We start from the raw sequence: 20,134 nt of genomic DNA, 5'->3' as shown, positions 1-20,134 counted from the left end.
TCTATGTGAAAACAATTTATTTCATTCATTGTGTAAAGTTTAATTATCATCATCTATGTTGATGTTTTTGAATTAGTTAATATAAATATTTTTTTCTGAGTTTCTGTTTATGTTAAATATCATAAATAATATCAATCTGTTATTCAGAAAAATTCCATGATACTCCAAATTCAAATCAAGACTATTGTTTATGTAAGGCCACAGTGTTTAATATTATTGACCAGTGAATTACTACTATTTTCAAGAACTTAATTTTTATAATTATTGTTCGTTATTGCTTCCACAGATAAGAAATGAAATGTACGGATATTTATTCCATAAATTCGCCCAAAATTTTTATATTTCGTTTGTTTGTTTGTACTATTACGCTTTTAATTTTGTAGAATTAAAAGTGGAATATTATTTTAGGTATGAAAGAGAAGAAACGTTTATGGCTTTGAACTTGCCTATTAAGAGTCAAAATCTTATTGATTCTTTGGATCATTTTGTGAAAGGAGAACTTCTTGAAGGTCCCAATGCTTATTTATGTGAAAAATGTCATGAAAAGGTAACGCACATAAGAATTGAAAATTTAATTAAATGTGCTTTTTTTTTGCGACTGGGTACTTGCCATTAATCACATGATAGTATCTAACCACATGGTTGTGCATGGCATGTTAATATTTCAGCTTTAAGGCTTAGTTTTAATATCACTCTGAATCAATTTTTGGATCAGATTTTATTGCATACTTCTAAGCAAGTCACAGAACTTCAGTGGCTGATCAACACTTTATCAGTTGCTGGTATCTAATTGTATTAACTAAAAGTTTTATTTATAATAATTTTTTTTTGAAATATTGCATTTTTAATCCATTGTTTTTTTTAAATGACTAGTTAAAAGTTTGTGATATAGTTAATTATTGTCAGAAAGTTTATTCAAAAATTTTGTTTCTCTCATGATATCAAATATTACTGTTAATTCATGTTTTTTGTTTGTTTTAAGTACCTTGTTCATTAAAAATTTGAAAATTTAGAATTGTGAATTTTTATATTTTAAACAGCGCAACACTATTAAAAGAACTTGCATCAAAAATTTACCTCCTGTGCTGGTTATTCAGTTAAAGAGATTTGATTATGATTGGGAGTCAAACAGATCCCTAAAATTTGATGATTACTTTAAGGTACAATATTTCTTAGTTTCATTTTCTATTTTATAGTATTTATTGTTTGTTTAAAGTCTGTTTTATGGATTAATGTTTGTAACTTTTGATATTCTACAAACATAGATTTTCTATAATAGCTCTTACTGTATAGTTTGTTTTGTATTTTTCTTTGTACTTTATGCAGTTTTAGATTTCTTTCTTGCAATACTTAATGAAAAAAAAAAGTTACATTTTCTTTCAAATAATTTTTGAGGCATAGAAAAACACTAGCTTTTCTTCATGTTGAAAAGTCTTACAATTTAGCTGTTTACTTTGACATTAAAATTTTAATATTTTTATAACAGTTTCCTTGGAAATTGGACATGCAACCTTATACTGCTGAAGGTATTCACGAGAAAGAAAGTTCAAAAAGTGACAATGATAGTGATGATCAAGTTGTACCAGCTTTTACAGGAACTCCTACTAAAGTTGGGAACTCAATGTATGAATTAGTTGGAGTACTAGTACATAGTGGGCAAGCTAATGCTGGACATTATTACAGTTACATCAAAGAAAGAAGGTATTTTTTTCTTCATACCAAAAGATCTGTTTAAAATTTAAATGCTTTTTTTTTCAGTTTACTGTATAAAAAATAGTGTCTTTCCTGAAATACTTTAACTATAAGAGAATTTCTTTCATTTTTATTGAATACTCAGAAGTATTGAGTTTGAAAACATCAAAAGTTTAGAAATTTGCTTATAGATTTCTAATAAAAGTTATTACTTTTCTGTAATATTTTTATCAAAAAAATTTCTTCAGTTTATATTTATTACACAGAGCTATTAGTATGAAGGATCAATTCCTAATTGCAGCTGAAAACCTATCCAACTGCATCAATGGGTATCAGCTTGTCTGCGAAGTAATGGCAGCTGGTCTGCAATCCCGATTATGCCATTAGTTACAAAATTGTGCAGACTTAATCTCCATGAACCCCCTTGGACGAAAACTGGCTGTTCTATGAATGCTTTGCTTTTTTATATTTACTTTTATTTAACATTAAACATAGCAACACCTAATATATACCTATTTCTACCATAGCCGGTCAAATGACTGGACTTTGTTTCTTCATTGAATATATGAATTATGAATGTTAAGAAGGAAATAAACTAAAAAACTTTAATATAATAAAACAAAATTGTATATTGCCAATTTTATGTATTACAAACACAAAGTGTAAGAATTTTTAATTCATTGCTCAATGCATTTTTTACATATACAGGGTGCTTCCATTGTGCATTTTCTGCAAACACATTTCTTCTAATTATTATTTCTATAATTCTTATAATTATTCTGATTATTATAAGAATATATAAGAATTATAATTCTTATAATTATTCTGATAATTATAAGAATATATAAAAATTATAATTCTTATAATTATTCTTATAACTAATATTATTATTTCTAAGAACTTGTGCTGTCTTGATTGTTTCGACATTTTTCTTGGTAAAAACTAACAGTTAGTTAGAAATGAAGTAAAGCTATCAAAATAAAATAAGCTACTTACCAAAACATTTAGTTTTTGTTTCTTTTTCCTACACAAAAGTACCAATCTAAAATTTTAGATACTTTCTTGAAATTTTATTTCACAGTTATACTGATTGAACTAACTACGCAACAGTCATGTGCAACTAATCAGATGCTATACGATGAGCATGCATTACATCGTAATTTCTGATCCAATAACCTTTTAAAGCAATAAATTGTTCTCCTTGTCAAATGACCAGTTGTGGTAGAATTAGGTATACTGCAAGTATTATTCAAAGTAAACAAAATTAAAAAAATAAATAACTAATAATAGAATATAAACTGTATACAATTGTTAGAAAAAGTCATAAAGTCAAATATGCTAGAACGATAAGATTATAAGCGCATTTTCAATGCAAAAGTTCTTAAACGTTCATTTGACCGGTTATGGTATGCTTAGTGTTAATTACCTTTTTTTTTAAAAATTTGCTCATAAATGATGGTTATAAGTGAGAACAATTCAAGCAATTTTCAGCAATTTTCTTTTTTAGGTTAGATTCTGGAGACAAACTTTCAAAATGGTTCAAGTTTAATGACATAACTGTTGAAGATGTGGATATGAATGATATGACTATTGAAGCAGAATGTTTTGGTGGTACATATAAAGCTAAAGTTCGAGATTCAAGTAAGTGTTATTTTATTATTGTTTCTCATTTATTTTATTTGTTTTCTTTAATGAGTTTGATTTGATTATTTAACTGATTATTTATTAAATAATTTAAAACATTTAATTATGGATTGCATTAATCTATATCAAGTATGTGATTTTTCTGATAAAATATGGAATTTCTCGAATCTCAAGACTGTTGATGCTGACAAAATTTCCTCAGAATTCCGCTGATCTTCAATTTAAATTTCATAACTTTCGTGAAATGATCTTAACAAGATATTTATCCCTTTTTTTTTACAAGCATGACCTTTTTTTTTCCCTTCCATAATCCTTGTTCACCCGAGAAAGTTATTTTTTTATGCAGATAAGAAAAGAGAGAATTGTAAGAGTAAAATGCAATTCGATTTAACTTTGAGCACACGAGAATTAATACAAAAAGAAGGGATTTCCATAATAATGACTTTGGCTAGACTTGGCAAAAACTCAAGTATAAAATTGACGATGTAAAAAGTAGTTTAAGAATTCCCAACATTCTAAAGAGTGTTAGCATAAAACATTGATGATGATGTTCTTATCTGATTTTTTTAAGCTTAAAATTTAACAATGACTATTTTGTTACAAATTTCTGTTTGTAACTGAAAAATTATTTAATCAATGTTACGATTTTTTGTTTTGTTTCACTACAATCAATAATTAATATTATTAGTATATTGCTACATGGAAGTTTCAGAACTCACATTTGAGGAATCACTTTTCAACAAGCTAAATTTTCACTGATACAGTCATGAATCAATGAGGTGTTTTGTTCAATTTATCGGTTGTTATTGCTTTGAAATTTTAGGAATTCTTTGAATTTTCCTGTATTTTTCTTCCAAAATTATAAGATATGTAAAAAAAAGGGAGGAATATATATTTTAAATATGGGATTTAATTGCATAATTATTTTTCTTTCTTCCTCTATATTTTATAAATGCTACTATATGTGTAAAAAAACTTAGTGTCTTTTATTCATCTATGTTAAAAAAAAAAAAAATTAAGCACTGAAATGAGAAAAAAAAGAAATCATTGAGGTAAAACTGTTTTGTTGGAAAAAAAAAAAAACTATCTAATCATGAAGAAAATTCAAATAATTTCTTCTTTCAACAATCACATGTCTGATCTATTTAATTTATGTAGATTTAACCATGCTCTGTGTAGTATCCCAACAAATGTAAATAGTATGCAAACAGGTTTGTTATTCTAAAATACATTATCTAAAATAAAAGCCATTATGCTGTTAGAATGAAGAAATTCGGAAAGATATCTCAATATTTTACTCTTGATATTGAAAAAAAAATATGTAAAAAATTAGTAGATCATTCATGTTTTACAGGTGGTTAAGTTTGAAATGTGTTAATTACTGACTACACTTTTAAACAAAACAACTTTCTTCGAAGGTTATGTATTTTGGAATATGATGTGAAATGATCTTTTAAATCTGGATGATAAATGTAAAATTAATTTTGTGCTGATAAAATCTTAAAAATCTTATCTTAAAAAATATTGATATATTGATATTTTTGTTATATTCAAAAACTAGTTTGCTTTATTGCCCATGTAAAAGTAGAATATCCAATTCTACTGTATGAGTGAAACTTAAATCGTGAATTATCTATACTTAAATTTACCTAGAATATAAAATTTTCTTGTTACTCATATAAATTCTTATATGAAGATATTCTTTTGTAGACAGCTCTTATCCTGAAACTAGGCAAAGGTACTGGAATGCATACATGTTGTTTTATGAAAAATTAGACGAGGTTATAAAAACTCCAAGAACACCTCGAAAGACTCCGAATAAATTTTCTTTTCGAAAATCCGAAGAGTTTTCTAATCTTTCTAGGTAAAGAATTTTTAATTTACCACTATTTAATAATATTGCTTAGCTCTATAAAGATTATTAATTAGCTTTAATAATAGATTTTATAATTAAAGTCATTGTGCAGGTTTATTAATATTTTTAGTGCATGGAATATATAGGGCACAGTATGCAGTTTAATAATTTTTTTATTATATATTTCTTCATTTTTAAATTGATGTTGAAGTTACATTCTGATAACTCAAATTGTATATTCAGAATTACTTTTCATTAGTTTTAAGTATAATAGTATTTATTACTCATCAAAGTTGCAATGATAATTTTTGGTCACTTTATACTTGTCTGCTTATACATTGACTGTTTCTTATAAAACAGCTGGTTTTTAGCTGCGTTTTGTAAAAAAAAGCTCCAAGAAAGGAAGCATCATTATCTCTAAACATATTGAAATCACCCTTTAAAACATCATCAATGCTTTCATCAAACCAAAAAGATATTTTTTAAAAATGGAAGAAATCCTGCTTTTTCTTGTGTAAATACTCAAAATTTCTCTTTTCAATTTGTCCTCCACAAACAAAATGAGCAAAGCTACAGTATGGTTGCCTTTTTATAGAAAATTATGGTGGTCAAACTTGCGTTAAAGTATTCAAGTAAAAACTGCTAATAAATTAAAAGATATTGAAGGTTCTTTTATATTCAATGTCAATGACCAACACTCTTTCAATCATTCAATGGGATAAACCAATCTTTAATAGATTGCAGAAAAACTCAAGATCAACTATAGAGCAAAGAGGAGGTAATATTGTAAATTAAAAAAAACTTGTTTAGAATTTGTTTATCAGCAATAAATTAAATATTAAATATTTTAAATCTTTAATTTAAAATTTTAGTTATCAAAACAATAAGGCATCAATATTTTAAGACCCTTCTGTAAATTAAAAAAATGTAGCTTTTGTTTAATTAAGTAATGTGTCAAATGTTAGTTAAGATAGAGTAAAATATAAACATAGTAATTAATTTAGCTTTTAGTCTACTTTAAAGTTTAATTTTGAAATTTTTTTTTGTATCTGTAAATACGGTAGGTTACGAAATCAGTTGTTTTTTTAAAATCAAGTTTTCTTGAAATGGATATGATTTTAATAGAGAGTGGCCATTTTATATGTAATTTTTTTCCTTTTAAAAATATGAAGGTTTGTATAGTATACAGAGACTCAAACACTGTTCTCAGGATATTTCTCCCGATGTGGAAATTTTTTAGTATTAATATTATAAAAAAGGGTCAAAACTCCCTTATTTTTCCCGGCAGTCAATATTTTTCATCATTGCAGAATTTTTTTTTCGTTTTACTCTTTATTTAAAAAAAAAGAAAAAAAAGATCAGAACTTATTTTTACTCATTAGAAATAAAACTTGATCAATACTCTCCCATTTTACCTCACAGACAATATTTTCATCATTGCAGAAATTTTTTTAGTAATTCCCATTAAAAAAAAATGGTCAAAGCTCTCCTATTTTGACCCTCCATATAATATTTTTCATCATCAGGGATAATTTGTTAGTATTACTCTTAAAAAAAAAAAGTAAAAATTCCCTATCCTGACGCGCAGTTCAGTTTGGCAGAAATTGAAATGATATTTTCTTTCTCTGTTTTACACAGCTTTCTCATGATTATAGTCATTGCATTTGACTTTTAGGCATGCTGGTATGTATAATAATCAATATTTTAGAAAAAATAAACCATGTTTTAAACAAAATCTGTGCTTTTAAAGCTTCTGTGCTTAGGTGGCTTTGACGGGGTTGAAACTTGTTGTAAGAGCTAATCATTTGTATAGAGAAAGTTTATTTTAAAAGAGATTTTGTGTTCTCTAAAAGTTTTTCATTTTATCTAAATCTGTATGCATGTATGATCGTACATTAATGAAATATACATATAAAATTATGAAATAATTTTAGAACACCTAAGAAGCAACTACCATTGCAGCACAACAGTCCACAAAGACAAAGAGATAGTTTGAGTCAGTTGACTCAGCTGGTTGATAGAGGTGAAAGGCATGGACTGTTTTTAGAAAAAATGCCAGCTCGGATACAACAAGTTGTCCAGGACGAAAATTTACGCTTTATGCACAATTGTGATATTTATAATGATTCCTACTTCCTATTTATACGCAAGCTGCTCTTTGCAAATGTTGTAAGTTCTTCATTTGAAATTTTTTTTTTATAAATAATTGAAGTGAATGATTTTTATTAATGTGAATATAGGAATACTAACTACCTTAAACTTTCCTATTTTTTTTTCTTACTATTCCAACTATGAAATATATGGAAGCTTTTAAAATTTACTAAAAGTCCTATTTACTAATTTTTTAAGGCTATGTTTTATAATTTTTGTTAAGATTGTAATTGATTCTTATTCTATATTATTCTATGATAATTATTCTATGACTGAAGTAAGAATGCTTCATCGTTTCATGTCTTTTAGGATCTTGTGAATGCTCCCAACTTTCCATATTATGCCGTAAATAGCCTGATGCCACTTAGTCTAAATTTCCTTTTGAACACTTATTTGCGTTACAAGAAGCGTACTAGGTATGTTTAAATCTTTTAATTTTGTAAATGACGGAGTAAAATTTAAGTATGAAAATTATGTGTAGCTTATGTTATAAGTAGAAAAAAGTTTAAAGTTTAGTATTGGGGGATTTGGAATAATCATTAACAATAATATATTTTTAGAAAATGGCTGCTTGAAATAGGTCACAAAAAGCTTTAAAAAAATCTTAATAGATAATCTTATAGATATGAACCTAATAGATATGAAGATAAGTAAGAAATGATTATTAACTAATGCTTCGGAGCACAGAGAGAGTTTCTCTTCTGTCACTTTATTGAAAATGAACACTGCCGAAAGTCATACTAATTGTTGAGCCTATTCCATGATACCTAACGTTAATTTTGAAATAATTTGTTATAAAAATTTAACAACAAATAGTTTGTTAAAAAAGTAAACCTAGTAATGTGTATGCTACTATTTGAAAGGCTGAAGAAAGTAAGATTAAAAATAGATTTTTGATATTTAGTTAGCGTGACATTGAATAATAATTAATTGTCATAACATTGAATAATAATTAGTTGTACACTTGCATTGAAACAAATCTGTTATAAAAAGAAAGATTAAAAAAAAAAAGAGTTTTTCATTTGATCATTGTCTCAGATTGAATTAAAATAATTGATTTATTTAGAAAAGGATTAGAAATGATTAAGAATAAATATAAATTTATGAAAAAAAAAATTAAAAGCTAGAAAATATGTAATGCCATTAATAGTGGCATGACAAGTTATTTGTAATTTAACCAACATCTTGCATTGTTCATTCTTTGTAGATATTTTTGGTATGATAGTTAGACTTTGAAATATTTTAAACTTCTCATTTCAGTGATACTATGAATGATATGGTAGATTTTATTGAAAAAGTTATGACTCATTGCCAGGAATCATCTTTTTGGTTTATTGAATTTTTCAGCTCAGATGCTGGTTTGAGCTATTTAAAGTAAGTATAATTAAAATTTGTTAGTACATTTGCTTTTATTTATTTTTTACATATTTATTCTGTGCACTGTATATCATTAAAGTAACTGCAATTAAGTATTCCTAAAGGATTAAGTATTCCTCATTTAGATTTTAAAAGTTAATGTTTGACAGGAATTTAAAGGTTAATATTTGGCATTGTAGAAGATAAGTGACATAGACATTCTGTTTTATTTTTGTTTTTTTTTTATCACTTTAAGTTTTAACAAAGTGTTTAAAAAATTATCCTTTTTTATAGATTAAGTTTCATATGACAAAAAAGCTTTTGAAAAACTGCCTTAAAAAGTAAATTTTTTCAAAACTTCTGTTATAAAGTATGAAAAGCGGAAGGAGCAAAATTTTAGTTTTCTTGAGAATAGACTTACTTTAAGTTCTATCTTAAATTGTTTTACATTTTGCTTTTAAGGAAATATGGTATTTCCATTCAAAGCTATGTATCTTTCTTAATTAATATGATATGATTTGAATGATTCGTAAACCTCACATAGTAATTTAAAAATCCAATATTGTATTTCTTATTCTCGCTATTTTAAAGTCAAACATCATGATTCATATTTCCAAAATTTAATAGTCACTCATTGTGATTTGTATTTACACATGTTTCAAAAACTTCAGATTCCGATAAATATTTGAAAAAAAAATCAAACTTTACAATTCGTATTCATGCGATTTATTTCCAAGAGTTTGCAATAATGAACTTTATTGATCAAAAGCTAAAAAGAATCTTAAGTTTTGTATCTAGCTGTCAGTTTTCTATCTAGCTATACATATAAAAGAAATAAGTTAATTTCTTTTCATATATCAAAGTTTTTTGTATCATTCTTCCAGGTCTAAAAACTAAGAACAGGGCATGTGATTTTTTCGCGAATATCGCAGAATTCGGCATATCTCAAGACCATTGGTTTGCAGATCAAAACTTAGATTTTGAAGCTTTTGCTAAATCTAGTTAACAAGACAATTACATACATGTGGTTCTTCCACCAATTTGATTATTCTGATGTGGCGGATTCTGGCCATTTTGACTATTTGGAACTGCACCGGAATCTGTTAATATCGCAATTCTTTTTTATGCAATATTAAAATAAAACATCAATTTTTGTTTTTACCTGATTTAAAAACTATGCATTGCAATTTGTATTCCCACGATCTAAAAAATATGCATCGGGATTCGTATTTACCTGATTTAAATATTCAATATCGCAATTTGTGTTCGTGCAATTTTAAAATACAATATCACGATTTTTGTAGGAAGTAAGTTTTTTCTTGAATTAGTTACTGTAAATGTGTAATAATCTTCATTAGTAGGCAATTTAATTACAAATTTTAGTTCAAAAAATTATGTTAAATATGAACAAGTATATAAATTGATATCTTGATATCAAATTTTTGATCATAAAAGTTTCAGAATTTTTAACTTCCTGTCACAATCACCCCTAGTGTTATCATGCTTTGTGTTTCTATTTTTGTTCTTATTGAGTTGGCAGATATGTAAAAAAATTTTTTTTGCCCCCCCCCAAAAAAAGGCATGCATGGCAAAAAAATGGCTTTGAATTTCTTTTCCTGAAAAATTTTGATAACTTAGTTTATTTTGTTTTCAAATTCGGTTAAATGTTTTAAATGTTAAAAACTATCGATGATTAATGAATTAAAATTTTTTCCAAAAGCATTGGCATTTTTAGAGGGAAAGTATTTTTAGTTTTTGATAATGTTCTCTGAAATTCAATGTTTTATTTAGTAATGTACATTGAGTTATTTAGTTACTTTTTTTTCCAGGCCTTTTTTATTAGACTGTCCATGTAGAGAAGTGAGGCAAGTTTTTGCTAGGATTTTAGAAAAGGGTATTACAAACTTTCTTCGTCATGATGGCGAAGTGGTAAGTTAAAAGTCTACAATTTATTTGTGTATGAAATTCACTTTGATTACATTTAATACTTACTAATTGTTAGTATGCATCAAATTACTCTTTTACAACAATAGGAATTATTCTGCTAGTTAAAAATTTATCTGCCAGTTTTAATTGGTATGTAACATGAAAAATATTTTATTTACAAAACATACAATTTATAGAGTCAACCAAATTTATTATTGAATGTGTAAATTTGACTTTTGCTTATATTTTTTAAAATCTATTTCAGTATAATCTTTTACCCTTTCCAATTCTCTATGTTATGAATCATTAAGATATAATTTTGTGGTATTTGCAAAATAAATTGCTTGTGTTTAATCAGTTAATTTAATAGTTGTTTGTTATTTTTAGTCTTTTTAAAATTTATATTCCTTTAATATGCAAATCTACTTTAATCGTAAACTTCTTACAGCTGAAAAAAGAGATTCTGTGTCATTGCACTTTTTCTGTTCATTACTGACAAATTTTATTTTTAAATGGTTAAATAAAATTTTTGATTAGTGCATTTTGAAAAGAGTGTATTAAAACATAATCATGTGAAATTGTATTAATTTTCATTGTCAACAATTAGTTAAAATGAATACATTTTTCAATTATTCTAAAAGCATAGATTTCCAAATGTCAATTACCAATATTGATAACTTTAAGTAAATAAGTGACGCCCGGTGGCTGAGCGGTAGCGCTTCGCGCTGTCGTGCCACAGGTCCTTGGTTCGATCCTTGGGCCGGGCAAGGCCGACTCAGCCTTTCATCCCTTCAGTGGGTCGATAAAATGAGTACCAAGCATGCTTGGGAACTAACACTGGGGGTTCCGCGTTCGGCTGACCACCTGACCGGAACATATGCTCCTGCACCCCAGAGCCCAAAGGTCAAGAAAACTGAGATGGGCACAGTCGGCCTTGGCCCTCTTAATGGGCTGTCGCGTCACTGAGTTTTTTTAAGTAAATAAGTACTTTTCACCATAGATTTTTTATATGTGTATGCAATTTTTTTTTTTGCTTTGGTTTAAAATTATAGCGTAAAAAAAAATTTCTATAAAATTATAATTCTCCTAAATCAAGCAAATAATTATTTACTGTGCAGCCAGATTTTAGGTAATAGCGAGGCTCTGAAGCAAATTTGTAAAATTAAAGTTTAGCAAAGAAATGCTCTTTTGTAATCTTGTAAAAATATGACAATTTTTTGGTGGTGTCATATATATATTAATGTTTAGCTCAAAGTAAACAAATCAATATCATATGCTAAGATGCATTTATGCTCAAAATATCATCATTGCAGGTATGTTATGCTAACAGTATTTTTCTATGTAATTTTTTTAAATTAGTTAATGCTATTTAAAGTTTTTATTATTGCTAAATTTAGAGAATTAGTGCAAATGTTTATTACTTATATCAAAAATTTTTAATTTCTGCCATTTACTGTTGTTCAACAAGAGAAGCTTCATTCATTCTCAGCAGCTGAAGTATTTATCATTTTGTGCTTCTAATTATTTTTAATTAGTGCCTTAAAGTGCTAAAAATGTTCTTTGTTTTGATTTGAAATTACAAAAATCCTTTCAATTATTGTTTAGTTTTATTCCTTACTTAAAAAGATTTCCTTTGAAATTGATTACAGACTTCTCCAAACTTGCACAGTATTATCATCCATCTTCTAGACATGCTGTCTCATGATGTACCGGATAATTGTAAAAGCTGTAGCCAATACTTTTGGTTACTCAGTACTTATGCTCAATTGGTGAGTATTTATGTTTTTTATTAATCTACGTTCTTATTGCTTGCTTATTGTTTTATGGTTTTTCAGGATATGACCAGGCCCGTATAATATAGACGAACGTGTGAATGACGTACGCAGAAATTTTTTAACTATTACTCAAGGGGAAAACAAATATTGATTTTCACACATTTTCTTACCAATGCAAACTTGATTTAAAATTACACTCACATGACTTAAAATCACATCGCCATTCCTATTTACGCAATTTAGGATTGCACATCATGTTTTGTATTTTTACAATTTTACATCAAATATCGTGTTTCGCATACACGCGATTTGAGAGCCACTTTCATGGCTCGTGTCCAAGTGAGTTAAAACTGTATATTGGAATTGGTATTTATACGATTTTAAAATAAAACATCCAGATTCCTACAGGATTTTAAAGTCAAATATCGAGATTCGTATTCGCTTGATTTATGCATTGAGATTCATATTAACCCAATTTAAATAAATATATAGAATCTTGTGAATAAGTTTTACAAATATATTCCTCGTTTGTTTTGATTGGGAGTTATGTAGAATTTCTTGAACAATGGAAAAACTTCTAAAATATTGTGAAAGTTTTGTATAATTTATAGCTCACTTTTACTTATTTTGCTCAAATTTAATATGGAAGGCAATAAATAAAGTGTGTCTTAATAAACTAGGGGTTTTAGTGAAGATGATCACAAATTGTTGCAGTCAAAGATCAACATCAGATTATACTTTATAGTAACTGGGTGACCTTACACTTATTTAGATGACTTCTCCAAACTTTCCACTTTACAAACGCATTTCGATAATATATTCTACATAAATTAAAACTTCATAATTTTATTGTGAAACAAAGTTTCATTAATTAAGAATTTTTTTATGATTTTATTTATTAATACTTTTGTAATTAATTTCCATTGTATTAATTTCGATCTTGTTTGTTCTTTGCATCGCTCAAAAAAACCCACTAAAAACTGTGGGTGAAACTAAATTATGTTATAGTGCTATTATTATGAACCCTTAGATATTGCTTCTAAAGTAGGGGTGCACAACCTTTTTGAGTGAAGGGCCACTTGCACAGCAGGTTGGCTAACGAAGGGCCGCATATGTATTTAGACATGTTAATGACAAATGTAGTAATGTCTATTTAAACATTAGCGTTCCATTTTTTTTTTAAGCAATAAACTTAGTAATATCAATAACTTAGTAGTGTTCCATTATTAGAATTCATTCAAAAATAAAAAAACTTATAATTTTTTTTTTTTTTTTTTTACAAAAAAAAAACTTGCTATTTTTATCATATGGACAATAGATTTATCAAAATAAATAAACATTGAAGAAAAGAAATGTTTTTTTTTATCATATCATGCAATACGAAAATTCATTTTTGAATTAAATTCCAATAAATAAAAAAAAACTGCAATGCCCACAGAGTGAAAGTAGGAAAATTTTAGTCATAATTAAGTAATATAAATTCAAATTAATATTTTAATTGTAGAAAATTTATAGGTTTTAAACAAAAGCCTAAAATAAAAACAAAACTGTGATAGTTCAAAATAAAATTCAATGCTTATTTTGTAATATACTTTATTATTTTATTAATTATTAGATTCTTTTATATCGTAAACATCTTCTTTTTTTTTTATCGAAAAAGATCACTTAAGCAACAAAAAATTGAAATCTAAACTACAAACAGTGAGCAGTTTTAAAATTCACGTTTTCCGCCATTTTATGAATTTCTCAAGTTGCAATAACATTGCATTTAAATTAGGGAGGGATGTAACGAGTATTTGGCCCTTCTGTGAAGAATTCAGTTGGTTGAATGATCAGTCAAATATTCGGCAGAATATTTTTTAGAAATGTATTTTTCTAAGTTTTTTTATTTTTAAATTTTTATAGATATTATTTTTTTTTTAAAAATTATAATCAGACAAGTCAATTTTGTCTTTTTTTCGATACTTTGAGAATTGAGAAGGATTTCTTTCCCATTTTTTGCTGTTTTTATTATAACCCAGCATTTTAACAGAACGTCATTAATTTATTATCACTCTTTCCCGGTACTGTAATCTAAATAACCAGTAACATAGAAAAGTATGATTTTCAGTATTAAAGTTTTGTTTCAGGAACTAAGAAAAATGTGTTTTTTCTGTTTTTCTTTTTTTAGGCATTTTTATTATGACTCTGCATTTTTTTAAAAAATAAAGTTACTAATAAAATTTATTTTCTATAAGTTTTTTTTCCTTCTAAAATTATGGCAATGAGAAAAATTTAAATTGATATTTTCGGCATAAGAATTTAATTTAAAAACTTAAGAATGTTTTTTCTATCTTTTTATTTTCTTTAAATAAAAAAAAACTTTTTTAGACGTTTTCATTATTAAAGTAATTTTTAATAGCATTTCTGTTGGCTTAATTCTTTTTTCTTGGTGTTTTCTGGTAATTGTAAAACTGAGATGTTCAGCTTTAAAAGTTTTTTTCAAAAATTAAGATTGATTTTTATGTTCTCTGTTTAGCTTTTCAACATTTTCAAAAACGTTCTTGATTGACCTTATTTTTTAGAGTTAATTTATGAATACGTTTTTCCAGGAAATATTATTCTGAGCTTGCTATGCTGCTAGTAGATTTTGCTATTTGGCCCCAAGTGTACAGCGTTCAGTCGATTTTTTCTTCTTTTTTTTGCTGAATATTTGGTTTTTGATCAAATCACAATTCATTGCCACATTCGACCAAATCATATTCGTTGCGGAAATAAAAACGAAGGGAAAATAGCTAGGATTTACGATAAAACTGTAACGAAATACCTTATCAAAAAGTGATTATTTAATTGTGCCATTAACAATCACGTAACAATCATGTAGAAAAGTATAGAAATAATTGTGGAAAAATATATTTATGCTGAACTCAGCACGAATAAAGCGTGTCAAATGCGTGATTTAAAATTTGCATGTCGTAATAGAATAATTGGAATTTTTTATAATGCGTGGGAACGCATAGCAATAACTGCTGAAAAAAATTGTGGAAAAAGAAGAAAGAATTGCAAAAAAAAAGAAAATGATAAAAAATCACTTAGATTTAAGATGAAATCGTCACAAATAAAGTGCGCAAAAAGTGATTTTTTAAATTTGCGATCTAAAACTCGCGTCGTAATAAAAATTCTGAATTTTCGAAATCACGTAGAAAAGCGGAAATAACTGTTTAGAAAAAAATCATTTATATTTACGATAAAATCGGCTTAAAGAAAGCGCGTTAAACGTACATTTACTAAAGAATCTGATATAATTGATTGTGTCAAAATGTGATGACTTAAAAGTGCAATTAAAAATTGCCATTTTTTAAAAAAAATGTATTGTGTTTAGAAGCTCTCGCTTCAATAGTTGAAGGGCCGCATTTGACCCGCGGGACGCAGGTTGTGCACCTCTATTCTAAAGTCAATATGTTGATTGATCTCATAATGTTATTTTGGTTTGTTTTATCAAATTGTTACCTTTTGCTTTGTTATTGATTTAATTTTGAATTTAATAGGGTCACAAAACATGCAGTCATCTAATCCAGAATAATGCTTTCCAAAGACTTCTTACTTTTTTGTTAGGACCTGCATCTGCAAATATGCAAAGTTTGGTAAATATATTTTTTCTTTATCTGTAAATGGTATAAATTTAGCTAAAAATTTAGATTAAATTAACTTTTTAAAGAAATGTCTCTTTTATTATTCCCAATTTATTTTATTTTAAATTTAAAGTTTATATTATTTATTTATAATTTATTTTCCTTTGATAATTGTGTAGGAAATTCATGCTAATGTATATTTGATAGAATGTTTTTATTTTAGGTTTTTCCATAACGTAAATCTTTGTCTTAAAATTAGTTCTTTAAACAGCATTAAAAAAAGCTTATTAAGATGATTGTTTATTTATAAGGTTGTAAATATTAGATTTCTGATGTAATTATTTTGATTTTATAATTTTTTTTTATAAAAGTTGAAAAAACTTAAATTTAATATATCAGTTATAAATTATGTTTATAATTGTTCTTTATTCTTTTCAAATTAGGATATAAGTTTTTTTTCTCCCCATTTTTCCATACAAACTCCTCACGGACCAATATTTAATGCAAATGGGATTTTCCATTCTCAATTAGCTTCAATTGTTTGGTCTATTTCTTGTTTAATAATATTTTTTTTTACTTAATAATTCTCAGTTCATCATATCAATGTAAACATTTTATTTAATTTTTAGGAAACCTTCCCAAGGAGATGGACACCCTTACAAACACAGGAATTTGGATCTCTCCATATAACTATGGCATTTTTAACATTAAGTTGCGATTTAACGCCTCATAGAACAACTGGTAATTCTATAATTTTTCCTAATGTCCAATTTAGAAAAGGTTTCTTAAAGGTTAAGGATCTTAATTTAAGCATTAATAATACTTTTTAAATTTTAGAACTGGAAGATTTCTCCGAACGCACTTCTATTTGGTCCGCTAGCGAAACATTTCTTTCTATGCCGAAAGAAATTGCTGATGCTTTATATGGTCCTGGTTCACCAAGATACTTACAGGAGGTAATAATGCTTTAGTAGTTTTTTAGTTAAAGAAATGCAATTATAATTTTTAAAATTATTTTCACTTTTGCTTGCCATCTAATATATGAAATATTGTAGTAACTTTTACTATTATTTATGGCTTTCTTTGCATGTTTTTCAACTAGATATTTAAAACTTTTAATGAGATATTTTTATTTTGCTTGGTGTAATACTTATGAATTGAGGGTTGCAGCTTAGTTCACAAAATGTTGCTTCAATATTATTTAAAATTAAATTAATTAAGTCTTAAAAAATATTTGTCAAAGAAAATCATTTTACATTATGAACATTTATGAAACGTTAACATTTATGAAAATACAAAATTTGTTCTAACAATATGGAATTAAGATTTTTAATCTTAACTAATAAGTATAATAAAAACTTCTAATATTTAAATGAACTTTTTGCTGGTACTTCAAATACTTAAATAGTACACATGTAAAAAATTCTTCTACTTGTTTTTGTTTTACAAATTTTAATTCTTATCTCAAAATATATTCAAGTAATATTTTTTGATATGAGTATTTTTATCCTATTTAAATCCAGTATCCACACAATATATGAGCAATTTCAGAGCTTGAAACTTTGCCTCCCACAGTTAATCTTGACAAACATATAATTTCATTTTTTTTATTAAAAATTTAATCTAAATTTTTTTTTCTACATCTATGAGGTTCTAACAGTTTTTGTTAAGTATTATATCTGTGAAATTATAAATACAGAGGGAGCACACTGAAATAAAAATAAGGAAAAGTGCGAAGAAAAAAAACCCTTTTAAAAATGCTTATGAATGAAATAAAAATAGTTATAAAAGTAATGCCATCTAGGAGAGGTATGGGTCATTGAATAATTAATTCAACAAGGTGAACTTTTACTTTTCTTTCGACAGTTTTATTTGAGAATGTCATATGTAAACTGAAAAATGCAAGAATTTTATCTTGCTTAAAAATTATTGAAAATAATATTTCCAAAATTAATACATATCTTGTCGTAATTTGTATACATATATCTTAATTATTATATATTTGTCAGAAGATTCTCCACATTTAACTCATTGTAAAATTTTACAGAACTGTTAAAAAACAGTCTTATCACCAACCAATTTTCAACATGAATAACAACTGCATTCTAAGTTTTCTTCGGCAATTTTAACTTTTTCTTTTTAAGTTATTTTTAAACATAGTTTTATTATATTATTTATTTAGAAGAAAAATGTATTCTATAAAAATGCTCTTTAATAGGTTGTGAGTGCTTGCAGAGAAGTTTCTGGATCTATATCTGTTTTTACTGATATGCTAGTGCAGTGCTCATTTTGTAATGAAGTTTTCTCTATTTCCGTTGTTCGTCAAATTATGGTGAGTATGAAATTTCCAAGATATGTCTGTGTGGAGTTTCAAATTTAATTTTGAACTAAGTTTTAAAATAATTGTGAATAAATTAACTTACCTATTTTTGTATTTTTATTAGCTTCAGTACTCATCCGTGCCATCCAATGAATTGAAAAATCTGTCATTTCTGTTATTAGAAATATTAGTGAGTATTAAACTTATCATTTTGGATTATTTGTTTGAAATCATTCTACTCTTATAAAGTGCATACAAGTTATTTAGTTGTAACAGTTGGGCTGAAAAGTTCGTAGGCTGACTCATAGATGGAGCTACTATTATTAAAAATATATGATTTTCAGTTAGTTCTAATCTTCGAAAGACACGTGTATAAATTTGACAGCTGTCGGACTAACAGTTTGTGAGATATAGTATTTTTAGTGAAGCAACTTTTGTTAGCTTAAGAACAATGGATAAAAAGGAATTTCGCGTGTTCATAAAGCATTGCTTTCCAGTGAAAAAAAATACTCTTGAAGCCAAGGCTTGGCTTGAGAAACATTATTCGAACTCTGTACCAGTAAAATCAACCATTGAGAAGTGGTTTGCTACGTTTAAACGAGGCCAAATGAACACTGATGAAGATGAGCACCCTGGACGCCCCAAAGAGGCTGTCAGCGACGAAAATATCAAAAAAGTCCACAAAATAATTTTAGATTACCGCAAAGTGAAGTTGATCAAAATATCTGAGACTCTAAAGATGTCAATGGAAAGTGTTAGTCATATCGTGAATGAATATTTTGGTATGAGAAAGCTCTAGGCAAAGTGGGTGCCGCACGAGCTCACAATTGACCAAAAATAACAACGAATTTATGATTCTGAGCTGTGTTTGAAGCTGTTTAATCCTAATAAATCTGAATTTATGCATCGATATATGACAATGGGTGAAACATGGCTCCATAATCCATGGCTCCAATCGACCGTCAGCCGAGGGAACTGCACGAGAAGAACCAACTCCAAAGCTTGGAAAGATGCAAAAGTCAGCAGGCAAAGTTATGGCATCAGTATTTTGGAATGCTCATGGTTTAATACTCATTGACTATCTTGAAAAAGGAACAACCATCAACATCGACTATTACATAGCGTTATTGGAGCGCTTGAATTACGAAATCGCAGAAAAGCGGCCCCATTTGAAGAAGAAGAAAGTGCTGTTTCATCAAGACAACACACCGTGTCACAAGTCAATGAAAACGATGATAAAATTATATAAACTGGTCTTCGAATTGCTTCCGCATCCACGGTATTCTCCAGATCTGGTCCCCAGCGACTTTTTACTGTTCTCAGACCTCTAGAGAATGCTCGCTGGAAAGAAATTTAGCGCCGATGAAGAAGTAATCACCGAAACTAAGCCCTATTTGAGGCTAAAGACAAATCGTACTATAAAAATGGTATCGAAAAATTATATGACCGCTATAATCGTTGTATCACCCTTGAAGGAAGCCATATTGAATAATAAAATGAAATTTTATCCAAAATTTTTTTTTTCTATGTTAGCCTACGAACTTTTCAGCCCACCTGTTATGTTGCTACTTTTATTTATTAAAGGGTTAGGTAACTATTGGTGAAAAAAATAAGAATTTTTTTTCCCCAACTACTCAATAAAATAATTCAAAATTCGGAAATTTTTTTTTAATTAAACAACATGTGTATTTTAAAAATTGATTTTCTAAAATTATAATCTATTTTATCCATTATTAATTATAATCTTTTTAAGACCATTTTTTTTAATACGGAACATCTTTTGCTATGTTAATGTATTTATTCC

At 27.1% G+C, this 20,134-nt stretch overlaps 1 protein-coding gene across 1 annotated transcript in view; it reads left to right on the top strand.

The window, feature by feature from the left end:
* Positions 1-20,134, top strand: part of LOC107451201 (ubiquitin carboxyl-terminal hydrolase 24) — a 71,034-nt gene that overhangs the window by 43,094 nt on the left and 7,806 nt on the right. The window contains exons 41-55 of the mRNA XM_087165801.1: positions 409-547; positions 1,041-1,160; positions 1,487-1,701; positions 3,200-3,333; positions 5,047-5,200; positions 7,126-7,360; positions 7,652-7,758; positions 8,603-8,716; positions 10,528-10,627; positions 12,274-12,393; positions 15,927-16,022; positions 16,640-16,751; positions 16,848-16,966; positions 18,229-18,342; positions 18,455-18,520. Coding sequence (XP_087021927.1) covers positions 409-547; positions 1,041-1,160; positions 1,487-1,701; positions 3,200-3,333; positions 5,047-5,200; positions 7,126-7,360; positions 7,652-7,758; positions 8,603-8,716; positions 10,528-10,627; positions 12,274-12,393; positions 15,927-16,022; positions 16,640-16,751; positions 16,848-16,966; positions 18,229-18,342; positions 18,455-18,520 — 1,945 coding nt within the window. The remainder of the gene's footprint in view (positions 1-408; positions 548-1,040; positions 1,161-1,486; positions 1,702-3,199; positions 3,334-5,046; positions 5,201-7,125; positions 7,361-7,651; positions 7,759-8,602; positions 8,717-10,527; positions 10,628-12,273; positions 12,394-15,926; positions 16,023-16,639; positions 16,752-16,847; positions 16,967-18,228; positions 18,343-18,454; positions 18,521-20,134) is intronic.

The sequence above is a fragment of the Parasteatoda tepidariorum genome, chromosome 6 (genome assembly GCF_982258835.1).
Source record: "Parasteatoda tepidariorum strain Cologne lab strain chromosome 6, Ptep-v5.0, whole genome shotgun sequence".
Lineage (NCBI taxonomy): Eukaryota > Metazoa > Arthropoda > Arachnida > Araneae > Theridiidae > Parasteatoda > Parasteatoda tepidariorum.
This window is presented reverse-complemented; position numbering and strand designations above follow the sequence as displayed.